Below are 22,899 nucleotides of genomic sequence, written 5' to 3'. Positions count from 1 at the left end.
TAAAAAAAAAATTGCCACTGCACTACACAACTCTTCTTGTTAAAAATAATTGTGGAGAAATGAAAAGCTTTTTCGTCGTCAGTATGTACTCGAGTGAATACAAATTACGAAGCGCATTTTTAATATCAATGCATTGCTGTATTGTAATGTTTAAAATGTCCCCAAAAGAAAACAACATAGTGAAAAAATTGCAGATCTACAAGCCAGACAATGTACTTATTTACAGTACTCAAGTAAATGTACTTACTACGTAGTTCTACTGTCCACCACTGCTTTGCCTGCATCACTGAAGAGAACGTGAGTTGACCCCAGAACCGTCAGGGGTCGTGAAAAACGGAACTCTGGCCAGTGTAAATCTTTAACGGAGGTGAGGGCGAACTGAATGATTTATGAAAGGCCTGTTGAGAATAGCTGTTAACTATGGTTGTAAGTAGACTTGTCTTCCAGAGAAACGGGCTCATTCAGTACTCTGACAGTAACGTTACTCTGCATTTCGGGGTCAGTCAGAGGCCATTTTTACAGTATATATCAATTGCCTTGTGTTCGGGGAAAGTAAGGGGGGGGGGGGGGCATTTTCTTAAACAATTAAGCCCTTTATATTTTGTCGTACGGCAAACGGCTAAAATAGCTGATCTACCATTCTAATTCAGAATAAAACTGATTTTACAAGCTCAATACATAATACCGTTGTGAGCTTGTAGATCGAGGGTAGGGGGGGGGGGGCATGGATTTTCTCTCACTCCCCCAGAAAATCCAGCCCTGACCATCGCTGAGGTCTGATGTACCTTCTCCTTGATGTGGTGGAGTGTCCAGGATAACTAAAAGGGTATTATGTCAATTAGCCAAAATAACAGATCTACAAGCTCACAAAATGTCGCTTTGTGAGCTTGTAGATGGGCCATTTTCGCAGACCGTTCATCCACTTTTTCCCCAAATGTTCATCCATTTGTGCCAAATGTTTGCTTGTTATTATCGCCAGGGTTAAAGTGTTAGTTTATTTTTTATAATGAATACCCACATGAAATGGCCGCCACTAAATTTGCAGTTGCATACATGAGCTGAATATGTAGTTCTCTCTCTCTCTCTCTTTCACCCCTCCCCCACCCACCTTTCTCTCTCTCTGCTTCTCGCTGTCTGTCGATATGTCTCTCTCTCTCCTGGGTTAATGTGTGAACACCTCTGATCCTTGTACCAGTTGAATTATATATGAGAGGTAACTGCTATTTGATTTAGGCTTCTAGTGTTGCAGTCTCCTGTTACTGCCTGTCTGCACATACATACACACACACACACACACACACACACACACACACACACACACACACACACACACACAGACACAGACACACAGACACAAACAGACACGCTCCCATCTGACTAGACCACACATTCATTCATTACACGGGCATTCATCACAGCAGACACGGCTGATAAGAAGTGTGCGTGACACACACACACAGAAAAATAACTGAATTATGAAGGACAGATAATGTGGAAGGGCGGATGTCTGTCTGTCACACTGACCGTTGACATGAGAGAGGAGAACAGTGTAGTTTCTAAGGCTGGAGAACAGTTAGCCTAGCTCAGTGTTTACATTTCTTTAATGTTTTAATTTCAAAGACCCCCATAACTCTAAGGGTCCATTTAGAATCCCCTAAGGAACCTTGAGGGTCCCTGGACCCAACCTTTTGAGAACTACTGGCCTAGCTACACCTGGCACTGGCTAGGCAAAAGCTTTCCAGCATGTCTCCAACCTAGAGGAGAAGAGCATTGTTGTCACGATATCTATGGACCAAAATGTCAACGTTCTGCGTCACCCTGTTACATAGGCATGTAACAGTTTATCGTAAATCGATTCAAACTGGTGACAATTTCAATTTGATTTTTATTTTAAAAATTGCACGATGCAAACAGCAGAGGACGTGTAAAAGAACTGAATACAATAGGCCTACAGGATCTTTTGTAAGAGAATTGATCAAAACAATGTCTGGAAAAGGATTTTGTGTTAAAAAAATCGTGAAAATCATATCGTGAACCTAGTATCGTAACTTGTATGGTGAGTTGAGTGAATCGTTACATGTCTACTGTTACATGTCTACTGTTACACAATGCAACAACTTACTGAAATCAGATGTTTGAGTTTGAACCACATGAACCCTAGCATCCCATCATATTCTGGGCATGTCATGATAGGCGAACCATTGTCCCTTGTTGAGAGCTTGTAAGATCGCCCATATTGTCAGTGGGAGATTTAGAGGAGAAAAGTTGTGGGCATAGTAACGGACCTCTGGTGGACTCCAGTCAACAAAGTAAGCTCATATAGGAGTTGTTGTGAACTTGAACATTTGGCTTCTTTTTTTTTTTATTGTGCACATTTTGTTTAAATATTCCAGAGACTGGCACAATAATCTTATGAATTGAAGTGGAATTGGGGAAAGTGTATATATATCGTCTCTGTCGGGTGGAAACCTCATATGTTCAAAACTGTTACTGTACTTTTCAGGATTCCAATTCAAAACCATCAGAAGTAGCAGATAATACAAGCTGAAAATGCGCCTCATTTCGCGCTTGCGGATCTGCTACTTTCGATGCTTTTCTGTGACGCTGTAGTATGATCAAGTAGGACGTTAATTTGCGAAAAAACGAACAAACCAAAAGTTAGAATATGGAGATGAGAGGTTTCTGCCCGACAGCAGCGATATTTTGAAATGGACAACCTGCCACACCCTGGCTGCCCCCCCGCTGTGTGAACTATGGACCTAGAAATGCTGTCTCCTGTAGTGCAGGAACGTTGTAACCAGTGTTGCCATGTCTGCTTATTATAAGCAGTTTTGGGCTTGTCTTTTCTGTAACGTGGCTTGTAAATATAGGTAGGTGCTTATTTGGGCTTGCTTCCTAATGTCGTTTAAATCAGTGGTTCGCTGGTTCTCAAATATTTTCATGTATTTGTCCCCTCCCATCTGAAAATATTATTTGCCTAGTACAACATTTTTGTTGTTAAAATGTTTCAAAAATTTTCACTTTTTTAAAGATTTTTTGCCAAGATTCTTTTTTGAAAATAGCAGATCTACAAGCTGCGACGCATTGTGAGCTTGTAGATCGGCTATTTTCAAATAAATAGCCGATGCTCATGTGGCCTACAAGTCGGCTTCTTTTCGGCTTGGTTTGATAGACCTGGTTGCTTTGCTTGTTTCTCTCGTAAAATCTGGCAACACTGACAGAGAGGTGGAGATGGATTGCATTTTCTGCTGTGAACAACATTTTTCAACGTCAGAATCTTCACGTTCATACATCTGTCAAACTGCAGAATTCCATATTACTGTACATGAGACCAATAGCTTTGTCAGACCGCAGTTGGCTCATGTCTGATATTAGTTCTACTTAATCACAAGCATGCCTTCAGCAGATTGTGTGTCTTAATTTACATTCCCAGAGGTATTTTGATATTTCCCGCAAACCAAACATCTTGTGTATGAATGACTGGTGACGACATTCTCCAAGGATCTCTCTAAGGAATGAGCTAATTTTTCTTTTATTTTTTTGATGAGGGAGGGGCCTTATAGACGGTGAACGGACGTTTATTTTTGCGTTTATTACACAAGATAAAGGCATGTCCTGCAATGAGTCATCACCGGTGTCAGTCTCGGCAGCTCTTGCCCAAAATGTGTTCAACTTACACCAAACCACATGTGTACGCACTACGCACGAGCGTGTGCGCTTGTAGATCGGCTAGTTTAGCTGAATATCCACATGCCCACACAATAGGGACGCTAGGGGTTCATGTGGATAATTCATTTGGCATAAAGTGATGTTGGACACTGGTAGAACCTTGGGTTGTATAGCTACCTGAAAACAAACAAAAACACTTGTAGATTGCGATGCCAGCAAGTTTATTATTGACCATTTCGGACAGCAATGCTGCCTTTGGCAGGGTTAGGTCATCAAAAACGGTGTGTCAGGTGATGATACCGATAAGTAAAGATATTGTGGAGTCGGAGTGCAACTCGACGCTCATGTCTGTGTTGTGTAATTATTTCCTATAGGACGAAACTCACCGGCGAGTCTTGACAAATTTCATATATGTGCAAATGTACAGTAAAAATACATCTAAACAACTAAACGATTATTTAACAGGGAAACATTTTAAGTTTCTTCCTAAGTTGGTTCCTTCCTTTTCTTTATGTAAAGCGACTTTGGGTACTTGGAAAAGCTCTATATAAATCTGAGCTATTATTATTAATTTTACTGTACAGTAGAAAGAGACAGGTTGGAAGGTAGGCAGAGAAAGGGTATGAGACAGTTTAGCTGCTGGGCTAAAAATTTGCTCACTTTCGGCTCTTTTTTGACGACAAAGGGCTAACCCAGAACCTCCCATAACTTGAATCAATGTTCTGTGATAGTTTTTTGTTTGTTTACGTTTTGCTTTTTTTGGCAGAAAAATAGTGTTGGTACTATCTCCTATGCAGGGCCCAAATTAGGTTCTTAGAACCTTATCTGAAACCGAGCCATAGCTTATGGAAATAAATCCTTTGTTTCCCATCGCTGGGAGTGTTCCTGTGAAGACGAAAGGCAGCATTCAGTTGAACTCACTTTCTGCTTATGAATACCATGGATAATTACACGGTGAATTGAAAATAATAAAAAGAAAAACATTAAGTGTGACTGTGGTATGATGCCATCAGTGGTTTGCTTTCCCCAGTGGGAACTCTGTCCATCTACATTGTTGCTGAGCCTCCATGACGGTAAAACTGGTGCACTGAGGCCTCTCTTAACCCATGAAGACTGGGAACGCATCCGTGTCAATTTAAGATTTCTTTGGCTATTCAAAAAAAGCATATATACAAGCTCATAGCGCGGCTATGAGCTTGTAGATCTGCTATTTTTTGAAAAGTCGTGAAAATCGTTGAATATATACTTTTCAAAGCTAACATTTGTAACTCAAACCTTTGCTTCTGGGGGTCCCTGGAACTAAATGTTTTTAGATGCATTGTGAGCTTGTAGATCTGCTATCGATGGAATCGCCAGAATATGAAGTGGTTCATATACGTTTTGTAATAACTAGATGCAAATGCATATCATGTTGGGGAAATGAAAACGTTTGAGAACCACTGATATAGCAACAGAAACCGGTTAGGATTTAGAAGACATTCGTTGATGTGTTCTCGGATTGAATCATTTAATCTAACACTACCACAGAAAAGTGCCATGCTCAACAATATATATATATATATATTTTTCAAATGAATGAAAACAAAATATTATTTGTTGCACAGCTGTTTTCCAGCAGAATCTGACCAACTGTGTTTTTCATCTTACTGACAAGGTTTTCCTCTTTTTCTCCTTTTTCTCCCACCTCCTCCATTCCCTCTCTCTCTTCCACTCTCTCGTGTTTCCTCTCTTTCAGGACGGACGTGAGCAGTATGAGCTGGCGGCGACCTCGGAGCAGGGAGGCAAGAAGAAGGCCAAGGGCAAGAAGAAGGAGAAGGACATGGACGAGTTGAAGAAGGAGGTGGACATGGTGAGTCCACCACGTCTCCAGGGCCGTGTTAATGTCAGAATGCGCCCTAGGCAACGGACAGTTTTCGCCCCCCCCCCAGGGCACATGCACGCTCTCGCAGTTCGCGCTCGCGAAACTTTGCGGTTATTGCGCGGATTATGGCCGTTTTTGGGCGTTTCTTTGTTACTTTATTTCGGTTTTAGGGTTAGGGTTAGGGTTAGGTTACGCTTATGTTATTTAATTAAGACATAGGCATTTGCCTACATTGCCTGTGATTAAACACGGCCCTGCACGTCTCTCCCTCAGTTCAGGAACACACATGTCTACAACATATTGTTGCTGTTGGCAGAAACCTCCTATCTCCATATTTTAACTTTTGGTGTTTTTTTGTAAATTAACGCCCTACTTGATCATTACTACTTAAAAGCATCAAAAGTAGCAGATCTACAAGCTCGAAACGCGGCGAGAAACGTGTTTTGAGCTTGTAGATCTGATACTTTTGTAATTTTTTTATTTTAATCCTGAAAAGTAACATACGTTTTGGACATAATGAGGTTTCCACCCGACAGAGACAATATGATAATTCCAGCAATAATTCTAAAGTAACAAAAAAAGTGTTACTTTAGCTCTGAAAAGTGTCAAAATGGACCCTTAACACCTTTACCGCCGGGCCCGTAGTTCTACGGGCCGTTAAATCCAACGGTTAAGCGCCGAGCCCGTAGTCCTACGGGCTGCGGTCTTTTCGCGCATGCGCGGTCCGGGTGCACTTTCGGAATTTTTTTGATCCACTTCCGTTTCCGGTTTGATGACAGGAAATAGAATTATTTGGGATCCGGTTTCGACGATCACGCCCGCTCCCATTCTACAGACGAAACTGAAACTCAATTCTCTTCCTGTAGTTTTTTCTCCTCGCATTTCACTGTTTAACGTAATCCGCTCTAACTACAGTCATGGAAGTCCGTTTGACATGCGGTCTTCACTGGGAGATACAGGGAGATCTCGCGGATGTAAACAGACCGTTCACGGCTCAATCTTAAGGATTTTAACAAGATCTATGGCGACATGAAAAAAACAAAAAAACAACAAAAACACCTTGGCACTGGTGAGTACATTATGAGATTAACCTCTGGCGGTGGATGTGTTAAGGGTCTATTTAAATTGTCAAAATGGACCCTTAAGGATCTATTTCTATACTATTCAGACTCAGAGTTTAATTAACATTTTGCTCTCCATATGGTTTTGTCACACTTTTTGATTTTGATATCCATTCTAACTTCACTTTTGGAGGATAATATTATATTTCCATTTGATGATGTTAGCTATTAGAATTTAAAATATATACTTAATACTATTCAATAATGGCAACAATTGACATTTACAAGATTTAGTTTTGCTTCTCATTAGACTCATTCACCTTTTAAAGAAATGGTTTAGATGGGGGGTGCCTCCAGCTTGGCCGGCCGCTCAGACAAACACGATTGGCCATGTTCACATGTGGAGAAACCTTAACCTGTGTGATTTTGTTTTTGGGGTGGGCGACGCCTCGTGTTCTTGTAGGTTCAAATATGATTATTTTGGGGCATCCCAAGTTCAAATATGATTATGTTGGGGGGTCCCAAGTTCAAATATGATTATATCCCAGTTCAAATATGATTTTTTTTGGGGGGTCCCACGTTCAAATATGATTATATCCCAGTTCAAATATGATTATTTTGGGGGGTCCCAAGTTCAAATATGATTATATCCCAGTTCAAACATGATTATGTTGGGGGGGTCCCCAGTTCAAATATTATTATTTTGGGTTTCATGTCCTGAAAAGGTTCAGAACCACAGTAGAGGGGATCTGGCAGAGATAGTGTGAACCTCCGTGGTCGTGACGCTTTCCTCCCGGTCAAACTCCTGAAGAGGCCAGTGACTCATGTGCGTTGAAAGAGACGTGCGGTTGTCAACAAAACACGTTGTCCCCAGGAGGAGGACAAACGGTGACAGTTGGCAGCCACGGGAACCACAGAACACTCAAAGGGGGAGAGCTGGCAACCGCTAAATTGGGAGGAAAAAACGAAAAGAGATGTTTGTTTTTGAGAGAAAAGGGTTAGACTGAATACTGCTGGGATTTGGCCATCAGCGCACAACAGAAGAACTGTGCGACGCACAGACTTCCACACACACACACACACACACACACACACACACACACACACACACACACACACACACACACACACACACACACACACACACACACACACACACACACACACACACACCAGTGGTGTAAAGTAACTAAGTACATTTACTCAAGTACAATTTTGAGGTATTTTTACTTTACTGGGGTATTTCCAACTTTCAGTACTTTATTTCAACTCCACCACTACATCTCATCTTCAGCCCTACAGTATATACATTTTGGCCATTTGAAAATAGCCAATCTACAAGCTCACAATGTGTCGTGATGCGTCACATGGTGTGTGCTATTTTCAAAATATTTTTATACATTTGAAAACTTGAAATGGGACATTCTGCATAATGATTGATTACTTTTGGTACTTTAAGTACATTTTGATGCCAATACCTTTATAGTTTATACTTTTAGTACATTTGGAATTCCGGACTTTTACTTGTAACAGAGTATTTATACATTACAGTATTGATACTTTTACTTGAGTAAAACATTTGAGTACTTTTTCCACCACTGACACACACACACGCACACGCACCCACACACAGATGGATGCAACTAAGGTGTTCTTTTCTTCTTGTTTTTCTGTGTCGTGACAGGATGATCACAAGCTGACCCTGGACGAGCTCAACCGCAAATATGGGACGGACCTCAACAGGGTGAGTGTGGGAGAGAGAGAGAGAGAGAGAGGGAGGGAGAGAGAGAGGTTATAAATACATGACATGTGTGTTTATGGAAATATTGTAAGACACAGAAGCAGATGGACCCTCACAGTTTCATTTGGTCACACTGTCGGAGTTAAATTAACACGGAGGATTTTACTGTGTAGGAACTCACAGGTTTCTTCCAATGTGGAGCATCTGTTGATCAAAGAGAGAGACGTGCGCACACACACACAAGCGCACACGTGGGAGCCTTACATCCTATATGCTAATGTCCATGCAAGATGGATTGAGGAGAATGCTTGATCAGTGCCTCCAAACCAGGGTCCAAAGTGTGTGTGTGCGCGATCGAGCGTGCGCTCATGCACACGGGTGCAGCTGTGAATAATTTCATAGCAGCTGAGCAGCAGCAGCAGCCTGGTTTTTCAACGAGTTTCTCCTCCCCTATCTCCTTTCTCCTTCTTTTCCCTTCCTCTCTTCTCTCATCTCCTCCCTCCCCCTCCTCCCATGGGAGGAGATGGTCCTGTTTTTACTGTTGGCCCCCTGTTGCTAAGCAATTATTTGCACCGAGACTACCCCCACAGCCAGGTAACTTGGTTCTCTGACATTGATAGACGAGCGTGCGTGCGTGTGTGTGTGTGCGTGCGTAAGACTTGCTGGTAAATCCATTGGGAGGTCATTTGATTGAAAGGCTTGACTCCCTGAGTTGTCAGGATATGTACAGGATAAGGCTATTAAATAAGACTGTTTAAAAGACGGTTCCCCCCAGCCTGGGATCCAGACAGCTTTGCTACGTTCGTCAGATTTATTTTCTCACAGTCTGGAAAGCCTCCTATCTCCGTGCACAAACGGGAGAAAACGACTCGCGGCTTCTAATTGGTCTGTAGCGGCGGCGGGACTAGTTTTGACCAATGTAAAACTTGAGTCACTTCCTGACTTGCCTACGTAATTGACATACCAGTCAAATTGGAGGCTGGCCAGACTGATAAGCGAAGGGAGGGGGAAAAAAATCCGTCGAACGTAGTGAATCAGGCTGTATCCCTCCTACTTAAGCCACATAGATAGATAGATAGATAGATCGATGTCTGTGTGTCTGTCTACGTTTTCACATATTATGATCGGGTTGAAAGTAGTTAACCCATTTAGACCTGGAAAGCATCTGTGTCAATTTAAATCATAGCTGTGTCAATTTAAATCATAGCTAATATATACAGTATATAGCAACATAGGTTTTCAGAAAACTGACGATTTAGGAGGCATTTCGTTGCTGTCGGGCAGAAACCTATTATCTCCTTTTTCAAACTTTTTGTTTCTTTTCGTAAATTAGTGTCCTACTTGATCACACTACAGCGCCACACAAAAGTACCTGAAGTAGCAGATCAAAAAAAATACGTGTCGCTTCCCGCCGCGTTTCGAGCTTGTAGATCTGCTACTTTTGCCATTTTTGAATTTGAATCCTAAAAAGTAACACATGAGGTTTTCCGGTACGGGCATAGCCTACTTATGATGACATGAGTCTGAACTGGGGACCCTGCAAGTGGTTTCTCTGTAGAGTGCTGGCAATGAATATGAAATGCCTCAGAATATGAATCCATCCATTCCTTTATTCTTTAGTCTTTTTGACAAATGGCCATCATGGTACAAGGGGTATAGTTCCATCCGTTAAAAATACCACATGAGGCCAGAGAACTCCACTCTGCTCTGCCTTGTAGATGGTCCTATAGCCGGACACCTTGGACAGGGCTGTCGCAATTAAGTTGACGATTAATTGTCAATGTCATACAAATAATTGTGATTAACGTGTTTTTTTTGGCATTGAACATTGGAACATATGAATAAAAAACGAATTTCTGTTTGACTCTTAGGCTTCATAATCAAGGGCAGATATGACAAATAACTTAAATGTACAAAGAAATTACTGACATTTAATGCTTTTATACTTTTTTATAGTGGAAATAGCTGATCTACAAGCTTACAATTCGTGACGCGTTGTAAGCTTGTAGAGCTGCTATTTCTGCTTTTTTAACATTTGAAAATGTATGAACATTTGGCAACATGGAAACGATTGCGACAATTAATGCAAAAAGAATTGCGACTATCTCAAATATTGCGATTCGATGATTTATGTAATAATTGGGATGGGATTATTATTATTGTCACATAACGATCGTACCTTCCTCTGTCTCTCTCCCCTCTACTTTCAGGGTCTGACCAACGCCAAGGCGGCTGAGAATCTGGCCCGGGACGGCCCCAACTCTCTCACCCCTCCCCCCACCACCCCGGAGTGGGTCAAGTTCTGCAAACAGGTTTTAAACCTTTGTCTTATTTGAGCTGGCTAGAAGGCACCAAATCGAGGCTGTGTTTGTGTAATTGATAGAAAATAAGTCATTCCTTGTGTTAACTATTCCTTTAAGCCTGACACTGACAGACAGACAGTGACCGCCCCTGTTTCTCCTCTCTTTGTGCAGATGTTTGGAGGTTTCGCCATGCTGCTGTGGACTGGTGCCCTCCTCTGTTTCCTGGCCTACGGCATCCAGGCCGCCATGGAAGACGAGCCGGTCAACGACAACGTAAGATGCAAACCTAAGAATGTCCGCGTTGTCTCATATACCTCGCATATGACCATGCGTAATTTATTTTCACGCACTGTTGATGACGAAAGTCTCAAACCCGGTTTGTCTTATGACGTGTCGCGTGACTAACATACAGTAGCCGATATACCAAGCCAAACTAGCTGATAGACGTACAAGCTCACGTGCGTCGCAGGTTGTGAGCGTGTATATTGGCTGTATATCGCTTGAACACGCCTGCGACTTCCAGCATTGTTTCAAAACTGAATGTCATGGTTTTCCCAGCTGTTGCATCATTGGTGTAATAGTTTAGCATCTTGGTGGAGCATCATAACCCATTAAGACTGGGAAAAGCATCTGTCATTTAAGATTTTAACCACTTTAACCATTATTTTATACTTGTGGCTATTAAAAAATTGCAGATCTGCAAGCTCATAGCGCTTCACCGCAGCTATGAGCTTGTAGATCAGCAGTTTTTTGGGGGCGAAATCGTGAACATTTTTGCTAATCTTTGAATATATTATTTTTAAAGCGAACATTTGTAACTCAAATCTTTGCTTCTGGGGATTCTACAAATGTCTTCTAAATCCTAACGGTTTCTTTTTTTTTAAACTTTCTATATCAGTGGTTCAATTTGAGTTCAAAATGTTCGCTTTGCACTCATTTTAACCATTTTTCAAAACGATTACAGGTCTACAAGCTCGTAGCCGCACTATGAGCTTGTATATCTGCTATTTTTTTAATAGCCAAAGAAATCTAAAATGACACAGATGCGTTCCCGGATTGAATCGGTTAAGACAATTCATGCAATATTGTGAACAAAATGTTCCATCCTTGACTTCCACAGTTGTACCTGGGTGTTGTACTGTCTGCCGTGGTCATCGTCACTGGGTGTTTCTCCTACTACCAAGAGGCTAAGAGCTCCAAGATCATGGACTCCTTCAAGAACCTGGTTCCACAGGTATTGCCCCAGACGTTCTCTGCTTCCGTTAATCCATCCATTTGCTCTTCAGTTTAGCACATACATGGGCAACTGGCGGCCCGGGGGCCACATGCAGCCCCCACCTTCACTTAATGCGGCCCGCAGGTTAATATCAGAATACTGATACATTATTGATTTCAGCTGTTACAATTCCAACCATGCAAACATGACCCACTTTAATTACTAATTACAGTCTATATTAGTAGCTTAAAGGAGAATTCCGGACAAATTAAGTGTTATCTTTGATGTCTCGTTACTCACCTACCGATGTGAAAAGTAGCGTTCTTTTTTTTCATATATTCCCCTGTCGTCATTTTTTAAACCCCCTCCGTTGTCATAATGGGAGCGCGTGGCTAAGGGAAATTCGTCTATTATAACCGACGCAAAGTTGTTTTTTTCACTACTAGTATTCATAGTAGAGTCTCATGATAGTCAAACATGCGTTGAAACTATCTGCGAGGCTGCCGTCAATGGCGAACGATTTAACACTGGTTGCTTGTTTCTTCCAGAACCTGGCAACTCGTGTTGCCAGAATCTGGAAACAAGCACATTTCACATCGGTAGGTGAGTAACGAGACATCAAAGATAACACTTAATTTGTCCGGAATTCTCCTTTAATGACTAGTATTAAAATCATATTGTCTTTTTTATGTCCAATGTATTCGTATACGTTCATAAAGTTAACACAGTTAACAATATAACTAAATGCATTTGAAGTTAAATAAAAATGTTATTTTCCGGGATTCCAATTCAAAAATAGCCAAAAAAAAATCTGGATTCCAATTCAATTCAAAAGTAGCCGATCTACAAGCTCAAAACGCGTCGCAGTGTGACGCGTTTTGAGCATGTAGATCGGCTATTTTAGCTACTTTTGTGTGACATAGAATGGCGATAATTTACGAAAAATGTTAAAATACGGAGATGAGAGGTGCCTCCCGACAGTATATGCAATGTGGCCCTCTGGAGTGAGTGTGGAAATATAGTGGCCCTCTGGAGTGAGTGTGGAAATATAGTGGCCCTCTGGAGTGAGTGTGGAACTATAGTGGCCCTCTGGAGTGAGTGTGGAAATATAGTGGCCCTCTGGAGTGAGTGTGGAAATATAGTGGCCCTCTGGAGTGAGTGTGGAACTATAGTGGCCCTCTGGAGTGAGTGTGGAAATAGAGTGGCCCTCTGGAGTGAGTGTGGAAATAGAGTGGCCCTCGCCATCATCAGAGTTGCCCACCCCTGGTTTAGCACGAAGAGCTGCACGGCAACCTTTTTCATTACATTTATTTATTTATTTCAAACATATTATATGAATATAAATGAGAAAAAAACAAAGGAGGAAAAAAAGAGGACAATTAGATTTAAAAAAACAGCGCCAAAGTTATTTTAAACATCCTTAAATTATATTCCATGTTCGAAAAAGGAGTAGGAAGAAAAACACAGACTCCTCTCATATTGTAATGACTCTCTTGGAACAACTTTTGGATGTTTTTTGGTAATCTATTTTCTGCATTTTTTTCTCCTGATGAAATCAACATACTGATCTTGTTGCATTCGCTGTCACTTTATTAGCAAGCCCTGGTCGTGCGCGACGGTGAGAAGAAAGCCATCAACGCAAAGGAGGTTGTGGTTGGAGATCTGGTGGAGGTGAAAGGAGGAGACCGGATCCCTGCTGACCTGAGGATCATCTCTGCCGCCGCCTGCAAGGTGGGACCGTTACATTTTGGCAGTGGTGGAAAAAGTACTCAAATGTTTTACCTAAGTAAAAGTATCAATACTGCAATTATCTGCAAAGTAACTAGAAACTAAAGTTTTCAAATAATTGTAGTGGATTAAAAGTACAATATTTGCTTCTGAGATGTAGTGGAGTAGAAGTAAAAGTATACACAATTGGAAATACTCCAGTAAGTAAAAGTACAGTAGTTGAGTAAATGTACTTAGTTACTTTACACCACTGCATTTTGGACCCACATCTGAATCATTTTCAGGTCTTATCCTCCGCCCCGACCACCAGTGCCAAGCAGAATAGAGTTTATTATGCTGGGATTCAGCCAAGAGCTCTGGAGATTTGAGTTAAAAAAATTCGCTTTAAAAATGTATATATTCAAAGATTTGCAAAGATGTTCACGCTTTAAAAGAAATAGAAGATCTGCAAGCTATGAGCTTGTATATCTGCTATTTTTGAATAGCCAAAGTATAAAATGATGGTTAAAGTGGTCACACAGATGCGTTCCCGGTTTTAATGGGTTAAGTCGACAAGATCATGTGGGTTTTTCACTTCCACGGTTTTAAACGTGTGACTAGGCCTGTCACAATTATGACATAATCGTCTAATCACAATTATTTTGCATAATCGTCAAAGAAAAACAAAAAAACAGAAATAGCAGATCTACAAGCACTTGGTGACACGTTGTAAACTTGTAGATCAGCTAGCCTATTTCCGCTATTTTTGTATTTTTTTTTAAAGTAAAAAGTATAAAATATGTCAGTAATTTATTTGTATATTTAAGTAATTTGTTTTACTTTGTGACACGTTGTAAGCTTGTAGATCAGCTATTTCCGCTTTTTTTTTTTAAGTATAAAATTATTAAATATTTCAGCAATTTCTTTGTAAATTTAAGTGATATTTTTAATTATGAAGCTTTAAAGACGAAATACAAGAAAAGTTTATTCATAATATGTTCCAATGTTCAATGCCAAAAACACAATTAAATCGTTATTTGCAATTATTTGTATGACAATTAATCGTCGACTTAAATTTGTAATCGTGACAGCCCTACGTGTGACTGGTTTACTCCTCAGGTGGACAACTCCTCCCTGACCGGAGAGTCAGAACCCCAGACTCCTCCTCTTTAACGTGTGACTGGTTTACTCCTCAGGTGGACAACTCCTCCCTGACCGGAGAGTCAGAACCCCAGACTCCTCCTCTTTAACGTGTGACTGGTTTACTCCTCAGGTGGACAACTCCTCCCTGACCGCAGAGTCAGAACCCCAGACTCCTCCTCTTTAACGTGTGACTGGTTTACTCCTCAGGTGGACAACTCCTCCCTGACCGGAGAGTCAGAACCCCAGACTCGAACCCCAGACTTCTCCAACGAGAACCCGCTGGAGACCAGGAACATCGCCTTCTTCTCCACTAACTGCGTTGAAGGTATGATTACAGCCACAACCAGGCAAAAGGATCTCGGCTCCTGAGTACTTTTTTTTTTTCAATGAAAAATCTCTGGCAGTGGGCAAACGCGGCCAGCAATAATTCAGGCAGTGAATGAGTTAAGTTACAATTGAATGACCTTAAGACCTTTTTAATACCAAATTGGCCAAATTGTCAAATATTACGCAAGAAAGAAGAAACATTGTGAAAATAGCCGATCTGCAAGCTCTATTTTCACAATATTTATCTGTGAAACCGAGTCAAATTAAATGTAATGGCTAAGTGCTTGTCAGGGTGGGGTGTCCCCCAGTTCAAATAGGATTATTTTTTTGGGGGGGGTCCCCAGTTTTAACACATTGGCTGCCAAGAACGCAGATCTGCGTTCTATTTAAAAAAAAAAAAAAAAAAGGAGATAAGATTGTTCGAAGATTTAGACTCCTATCCACTTCCTTGTTAACTTAAAACTTAAAAATTCTGTATCTCGGCTCCTGAGTACTTTTTTTTCCACTTCCACTTCCTTGTTAACTTAAAACTTAAAAATTCTGTATCTCGGCTCCTGAGTACTTTTTTTTTTCAATGAAAAATCTCTGGCAGGCTACAGCTAAAAATCTGAAATAATTCTGGCAGTCAATGTGTTAATGTGATTATTTTTGGGGGGGGTCCCTTGTTCAAATATGATTATTTTGGGGGGTGCCCAGTTCAAATATGATTATTTTGGGGGGTGCCCAGTTTAAATATGATTATCTTGGGGGGTGCCCAGTTCAAATATGATTATTTTGGGGGGTGCCCAGTTCAAATATGATTATTTTGGGGGGGTCCCCAGTTCAAATATCATTATTTTTGGAGGTCCCCGGTTCAAAGAATACGATTATTTTGGGGGATCGCAGCCTGAAAATCTGGGAACCCTTGGGTTAGAGAGTGACGTGATTTTAGTTTGTATTTCTGTGTAAGCGATGATGCTCTCCGGGGTGCCAGGTTAGTGGAGACAGGACAATAACAGGCAAGTTGAGGTGTAAGAAAACTCCCTCCGCAGAGTCTGTTGTTTTCCTTTATCGAGACACTTGATAACTATAACTATGATTTCCAGGAATCTCCGGTTGCCTTTCCTGCACGTAAATTCGAGAAACGTTCATCCGGCACGTGTTTTGTCCATTGGATGAAACGCTCCCAGAACGTGTTCTGAAACGGTGGCCACAACCCGAACAGGGACTGCATTAAGCGCCTCTTAGTCCAACAAACAAGTTGCTACTGTGCCATTGTTGTCATGGATACGTGCAGTTTAATACATCATGAGCATTGATTTGGAACTTAAACTATGTTTGACCAGATTTCCAGATTTTAACCACTTACAACAACCCATATGATTCTTTGTCTGGGGTCCCCCAGGCGTTTTCAACACTAAATCTCTTCGGCAAAAAGTAGCACTAAAGAAAAATAAAGGGATATTTTTGCTCACGACCCATAAAAATCCGTCCATGACCCACAAATGGATGGGAAACAGATGCTCTAGAGGGTACATGTTGGTTTTGTGGCAGTGTTGATTTTGACAGCAAATTTTGATTTAGTCAGTCTTTTGAATAAAATTCCATTTAGTTTTAGTCATATTTTAGTCTTCTGAAATGTTTTAGTTTTTGTCTAGTTTTAGTTGACTAAATATCATAAGATTATAGTCGACTAAATCTACAGTTCATTTAGTTGTATTTTGGCGGGGCCTTGATGTGTCGTAATGGCTCATTTTACACTTGGTTGCATGCTGAAAACAGCCGATCTACAAGCTCACAACGCGTCGCGCTGTGACGTGTTGTGAGCTTGTATAGATCTGCTATTTTCAGAGAGCAACACCTGAGCGCAACCAAACATGAAATGACTTGTTTTAGTTCTACTGGATCTCTTCTCCACTCGTCCCTCCCTAACATTTTAGTCTAGCTTTTATTTGTTGACGAAATTGTCAATATATTTAGTCATAGTTTTAGTCATCATAGCTTAGTTTTTATTTAGTTTTCATGACTGAAAAAAGGTAGTCGACGAACATTTTTCGTCATAGTTTTAGTCGACGAAATCAACACTGGCTAGACTAAGGTACATGTTGGTTTTGAGGTGTGAAAAACATATTTTCCATGGGATAAAAATGAAATAATCGCCATCCCGTTCCCTGTGCTGCAGGAACTGCCCGTGGCGTGGTCATCAGCACCGGAGACCGCACGGTCATGGGTCGCATCGCCACGCTGGCCTCCGGCCTGGAGGTGGGCCGCACGCCCATCTCCATCGAGATCGAGCACTTCATCCACATCATCACGGGCGTGGCCATCTTCCTGGGCATGTCCTTCTTCGTCCTCTCGCTCATCCTGGGCTACTCCTGGCTGGAGGCCGTCATCTTCCTCATCGGCATCATCGTGGCCAACGTGCCCGAGGGTCTGCTGGCCACCGTCACCGTGAGTCCTGCTCCGTCTGGGTTTAGGGATGGGAACCATGTGAAAATTACATGTCACCATTATTGCAGCAAATTATTATTGTGATTTAACGATATTATCGTGATAATAAAAATTATACGTAAATGACACTTTTGTTTAACCACTTGAACCCCCAGCATCATCCCTATTCTGGGGGGAACGTTCGCCAAAAATAGCCAATCTACGAGCTCACAATTTGGCTTGAGCTGAACTTGTAGCTAGGCTATTTTTGGCAAAACGATTTGTGAGTAAAATAAGAGCGTACCAAATGCACTCTTTACAGGTCCGTTTTATCAAGTATAGAGGGTTTAAGTGGGACTGAATTTGCAGCTCAACAATCGATATTCCCATAATAATCTAGCTATACATGCATGAGGTACACATTGGGAACAGAATAAAATCCAGGTTGAGACTGTTTTGGCCACATTGTGTTAGTGTGCAGATGTAACTAGGAAGTAGGCCTACACATAAGTAAAACCATGAATGACAGACAACTTAAATTGTTAAAGCAATTTTTAAACGACTGCACAACGGGCTGCACAATATGGACACAATTTCATATGTTTATGCCAATTATCTCTATAGCGATACGATACAGTATGACTATGCATTCTTCAAAGCAGCATGTTGCAAGTCAGTTCGCTCTTATTCTGAATTCCATTCCTCTGACTGAAAGTCAAACACTTTCTTAATACTACTCGATCAACTCTCTTATTTGGAAGTCAAATGCTTACTTTCGGGACGGCTCGATAAACATACCAAGCTATGCAATAGTCACGGAAAATCACTTATCGTTCAATAAAGAACTTTTGAATCTGACATAAGGAACCAATGTAAACGGTAGAGCTGTTAATACAGAAGGCTTTGGTAAGCTGCGTGCTGGATTATGGTCTTTTCAGATGACCCCTAGTAGCTTCAATAGCTAGAGCTTTAAAAATATAATAATTTCTGGTGCCACTGGCATTCCTTCTGTATATTTTCTTTTAGTTAACTATTCAAATATCCATGTGGTCTTAAGTGCAGCACAGGCTGAGATGATGTAAGTGGGGCTCGTGTTAAGGTAGCTCTCCACCAAACAGACTACTACAGATTACTACAGACTGGCAGTCCAATGAAGTCGGGAGATCAGTTGGTTGGAAGGTGTGAACAAAAGTTGCTGAATGCACCTGAGAGCCGACACCGGCAGACGTGCTAAAGATAGCCTATGGCTTGACGTCTTTTTCAACAACGAGCCCGCTGCTATCCCATGGCATGCTCGGTCCGCTTTCGACGCTTCCCTACAACCTGACGTGACGGTGTACCCACCGCCCATTCAACAGAGTTTCGTCAACAGACGCTTTCCTACTCTTAAGAGAGAGCTACCGTAGGTGCTTACACAAAGCGGATGGCTTTACGTTTTCTACAAATCATCCCATGGTCCAAATCAGGCGGGCCGGTAGATTCACACCCTTGGTGTAGAGAGAGACAGGAAACCATCGATCACTGCTCTGCAACAACGGTTTAAATCATTACCTTCTCTCGATCGTATGTAAATCTTAAGAGGAATTGACCAACGTTAGGGGTGTGCCGATACACAAATTTCACCAAACGATACGATACGATATTTGGCTCACAACTTCGATACGATAAGCACTTTTTTATTATGAAAATATATGGGGGAGAAAAAATGCAAACAAATAATTCTGTTTTTTTAATTCTGAAAAAAACAACATGTTGTCACCCTTTTCACCTCGGGGCTGTTTGCATGCCTGATTATTATTATTATTGTAAAAAAAATCAAAACGATATTTTTTTTTCTCCAAAACGATACATATCGTCACGAAAACGTATCGCGATATATCGCGGGACGATATATCGGCACACCCCTAACCAACGTGTTAATCTGCATTTTGTGTAAATGCAATCCTGATTCCTGAATCCTGATTCCAGACGCATGTCATCAGCAGATATAGCTCCGTTTTCTAACTCGACCCCCGTTGATTCCACCTCCCCAGGTGTGTCTGACGCTGACCGCCAAGCGCATGGCCAAGAAGAACTGTCTGGTGAAGAACCTGGAGGCCGTAGAGACCCTGGGCTCCACCTCCACCATCTGCTCCGACAAGACGGGCACGCTGACCCAGAACAGGATGACCGTGGCCCACATGTGGTTCGACAACCAGATCCACGAGGCCGACACCACGGAGAACCAGAGCGGAACGGCCTTCGACAAGAGCTCCGCCACATGGGGAGGGCTGGCCAGGATCGCCGGCCTGTGCAACCGCGCCGTCTTCCTGGCGGAGCAGTCCAACGTGCCCATCCTCAAGGTGAGCGCCGGAATATGGTTTGGAGAGGCGATGACGTTGCCTTTTTCTTTCTTTCTTTTTGATTAATTGAACTTGGGCAAAGGTCTCGATTTCTCAAAGAAGTCAAATTAAAGCGATAGTTCACCCAATATTTTTTTCTTCTATCGATTAGTCACCTCATGGAGACTTGAATTCATGGATATTTTTTTGTTTTTGTCGCATTCCTAAGCCAATAATTTGATGATCGGCGGACTGGTAGGCAGAGGTTTCCGGTAGTAAAAAGGAGACTCTTTGTGTCTCCTACCGGAACCGCTGCCGGTCATCAAATTATTGGTTAATAATGCGACAAAAAAAAAAAAGAAGTCGCCTTGGGGTGACTAATTGATAGGAAAAAGTCATTTTGGGGTGAACTATCACTTTTAATTAACCACGTAAACCCTCTATACTGAGTTGCAACTGTACTTGGTACGGTCGTTTTTCACTACACCAAATCTCTCCACAAAAAAATAATAGCTAATCTTCAAGCTCACAACATGTCTCAACGTATTTTTGGCGAATATTCAGTTATTCACCTAAAACCTCTAGAGATAACCCTAATGGATTGGCAAAAAAACGACTTGTAGATCAGCTATTTTTGTCTAATGATCCCTCCAGAATATGGATGCTGGGGTTCAAGTGAAATGTATTTATTCATGCAGAGTTTCATATGGATGGTGTCCTACTTTTATAGACAGATTTTATTGTTTGTTTAAAGTTGTGAACAGTGGAGTCTTGTAATTTAAACATAGCATGTCGGCTACGAGAAGGCCAACTATTCAAGCATGAAACAAATTGGCCCAAAGCCCCAAGGCTTTTCCTTTATTTAACTCTTGCTGATAATGCTGTGCAAACAGAAGACTCTGGAAGTCCCTGTCAATGCAACTCATTTCAAATCATACTGAAGTCAAACATAACCCCAAGCTGTAAAACAAAGGTTTTTTATCTGGTCTTGGTGTTTTCCATTCCGTTAAAATGTCTTTGTAATGCATGCCAACAACCTGTTCATGTCTGTAGTGCCTCTTAGAGGCCCCTATAGCTTCTCTAGATAAACAAATTACACTGAGACAAATTGACCCAAAGCTGTAATTATGGTTTGATTTAGTTTCACTGCTTCTGAGATGTTTACTGGCTCCTTCGGAGTTGTTTTCCAGCTCCAACCAGTCTCCCCGGAGTGTGTGTGTGTACGTACACACACACACACACACACACACACACACACACACACACACACACACACACACACACACACGCACACACACACACACACGTCTCCAAGCTTTTTGAATCCCCCCCCTGAAGCCAAGCTACTCATTTCCACCCTGCGTTAATGACCTGTAAGTGTGTGTGCGCGTGCACTAATCACTTGGCTACAATAACCATGCCTGTTCTTTCCCTGGCCTTTAGTTTCCTCCAGTCATTGGCATGAGCACAATGGAGGAAAGGGTTAACACACGTTTTTCTGTTCACAAACCTCGGTAATTGTGTCGAGATTTTGCCAAAAAATGGAAAGTGGAAAGTTTTGCCAATTTCACGGCACAAAAAGTTAATACCGATTTACGTATGTTGCAGCCTCTTTAAAACCAGTCTATCTCAAACCTTTTTCATGTCAAGGACCCCCAAGTTAATATGCATTTGGCTGCGGACCCCCATATGAACGTATTTTGTTCCATATTAAAAAAAATATATAGTTTTTAGATTTTTCTTTCAAATAACCGATGTATACAATCGGGTTAAATGGTTAAACTGATTTTGATGCCCCCTGGAACCCCCTCAAGGACCCCTGGGGGTCCCTGGAACTCCACTTTGAGAACACCTGCTTTAAACCTCTGCTGCATAAACCATCCAGTGTATTTGTTAATTTTGCCCCGCATCCTTTGTGTTGCCAGAGAGATGTAGCCGGCGACGCCTCAGAATCCGCCTTGTTGAAGTGCATTGAGCTGTGCTGCGGATCCGTCACGGAGATGAGAGACAAGAACGTGAAGATTTCTGAGATCCCGTTCAACTCCACCAACAAGTACCAGGTATGTCACCAAGTTAAAGCTCACCACTAGCCATCATGTACGTTTCAGCAATCAAGGAATTCTTCCTATGGAGAAAGGTATTATACATTTGGCTCGCGGCACCTCGACAAGCTGTCTGTCTGCATTTGATCTATGCGATTACCTTGCTTATCCCATTCAATCCGGGAACGCATCTGTCATTTTAGATTTATTTGGCTATTCAAAAGTAGCAGATATAGATCGATGTAGATCTGCTATTTTTGAAAAATCGTGAAACTTTGTGAAAATCTTTGAATATATTTTTTAAGCGAACATTTGTAACTGTCAAATATCTCAACAAATGTCTTCATTTTCCTGAAAAACTACTGTTGCTATATCAGTGGTGGTTAAACTTTTTATTGTCAAGGACCCCCAAAATGATCTTTTTTGGCCGCCGATCCCCATCAAAATGTTGTTCCAGGGACCGCCCAGAAGCAAAGATTTGAGTTAAAAATGTTGTTTAAAAAAATACATTATTAATTGTAATTCAAAGATTTGCACAAATGTTCAAGATTTTTCAAAAATAGCAGATCTACAAGCTCGCGGCACTCGGTGAGCTTGTATATCTGCTATTTTTGAATAGCCAAAGTATAAAATAATGGTTATAGCTCAACTCTTAAAATGACAGCGATGCGTTCCTGTATTGAACAGGTTAACACTGGATATAATAATCAGACGACAAGCAAAACTATGACGGCATGGCTCAAAATGTCCGCCTGTGTTTCTCCCCTGCCGTCTCTCTCTTAAGCTTTCCATCCACCATAACTCAACCGAGGGAGAGACCAAGCACCTGCTGGTGATGAAGGGCGCGCCGGAGAGGATCCTGGACCGCTGCTCCACCATCCTGATCCAGGGCAAAGACGTGGCTCTGGACGACGAGTTGAAGGACGCCTTCCAGAACGCCTACCTGGAACTGGGCGGACTGGGAGAGAGAGTGCTGGGTGCGTGAGGGAGTGAAGTGAAACTTATGAGGAAGGTGGTCTCACGCACATACGTGGCCCGGGACAAGCAGGAGTATCACACAAGAAAATATAGTCATAATGCATTTGTGTCATATTTACAT

At 41.7% G+C, this 22,899-nt stretch overlaps 1 protein-coding gene and 1 long non-coding RNA gene across 5 annotated transcripts in view; one reads left to right on the top strand and one right to left on the bottom strand.

Moving 5' to 3' along the window:
• LOC308080286 overlaps positions 1–22,899 on the bottom strand; it is a 408,660-nt gene that overhangs the window by 320,750 nt on the left and 65,011 nt on the right. The gene's annotated exons all lie outside the window — the stretch shown is intronic.
• The window catches only part of LOC308080262 (sodium/potassium-transporting ATPase subunit alpha-1), a 50,786-nt gene that overhangs the window by 13,094 nt on the left and 14,793 nt on the right, over positions 1–22,899 (top strand). Inside the window, exons 2-12 of one of the 4 annotated variants that reach the window (XM_080422042.1) lie at positions 5,405–5,518; positions 8,276–8,335; positions 10,543–10,644; positions 10,807–10,908; positions 11,756–11,869; positions 13,448–13,582; positions 14,909–15,026; positions 17,190–17,458; positions 19,471–19,779; positions 21,684–21,818; positions 22,585–22,777. In XM_080422042.1, the coding sequence (XP_080278168.1) occupies positions 5,405–5,518; positions 8,276–8,335; positions 10,543–10,644; positions 10,807–10,908; positions 11,756–11,869; positions 13,448–13,582; positions 14,909–15,026; positions 17,190–17,458; positions 19,471–19,779; positions 21,684–21,818; positions 22,585–22,777 (1,651 nt within the window). Of the gene's footprint in view, positions 1–5,404; positions 5,519–8,275; positions 8,336–10,542; positions 10,645–10,806; positions 10,909–11,755; positions 11,870–13,447; positions 13,583–14,908; positions 15,027–17,189; positions 17,459–19,470; positions 19,780–21,683; positions 21,819–22,584; positions 22,778–22,899 lie in introns of those variants that run through there. The other 3 variants (XM_080422043.1, XM_080422045.1, XM_080422044.1) reach the window with 3 other exon arrangements.

The sequence above is a fragment of the Gymnoscopelus braueri genome (genome assembly GCF_963280865.1).
Source record: "Gymnoscopelus braueri genome assembly, chromosome: 24".
In the NCBI taxonomy this organism is placed as follows: Eukaryota; Metazoa; Chordata; class Actinopteri; order Myctophiformes; family Myctophidae; genus Gymnoscopelus; species Gymnoscopelus braueri.
Note: the sequence above shows the minus strand (reverse complement) of the source record. Positions and strands in the feature narration are given on the sequence as shown.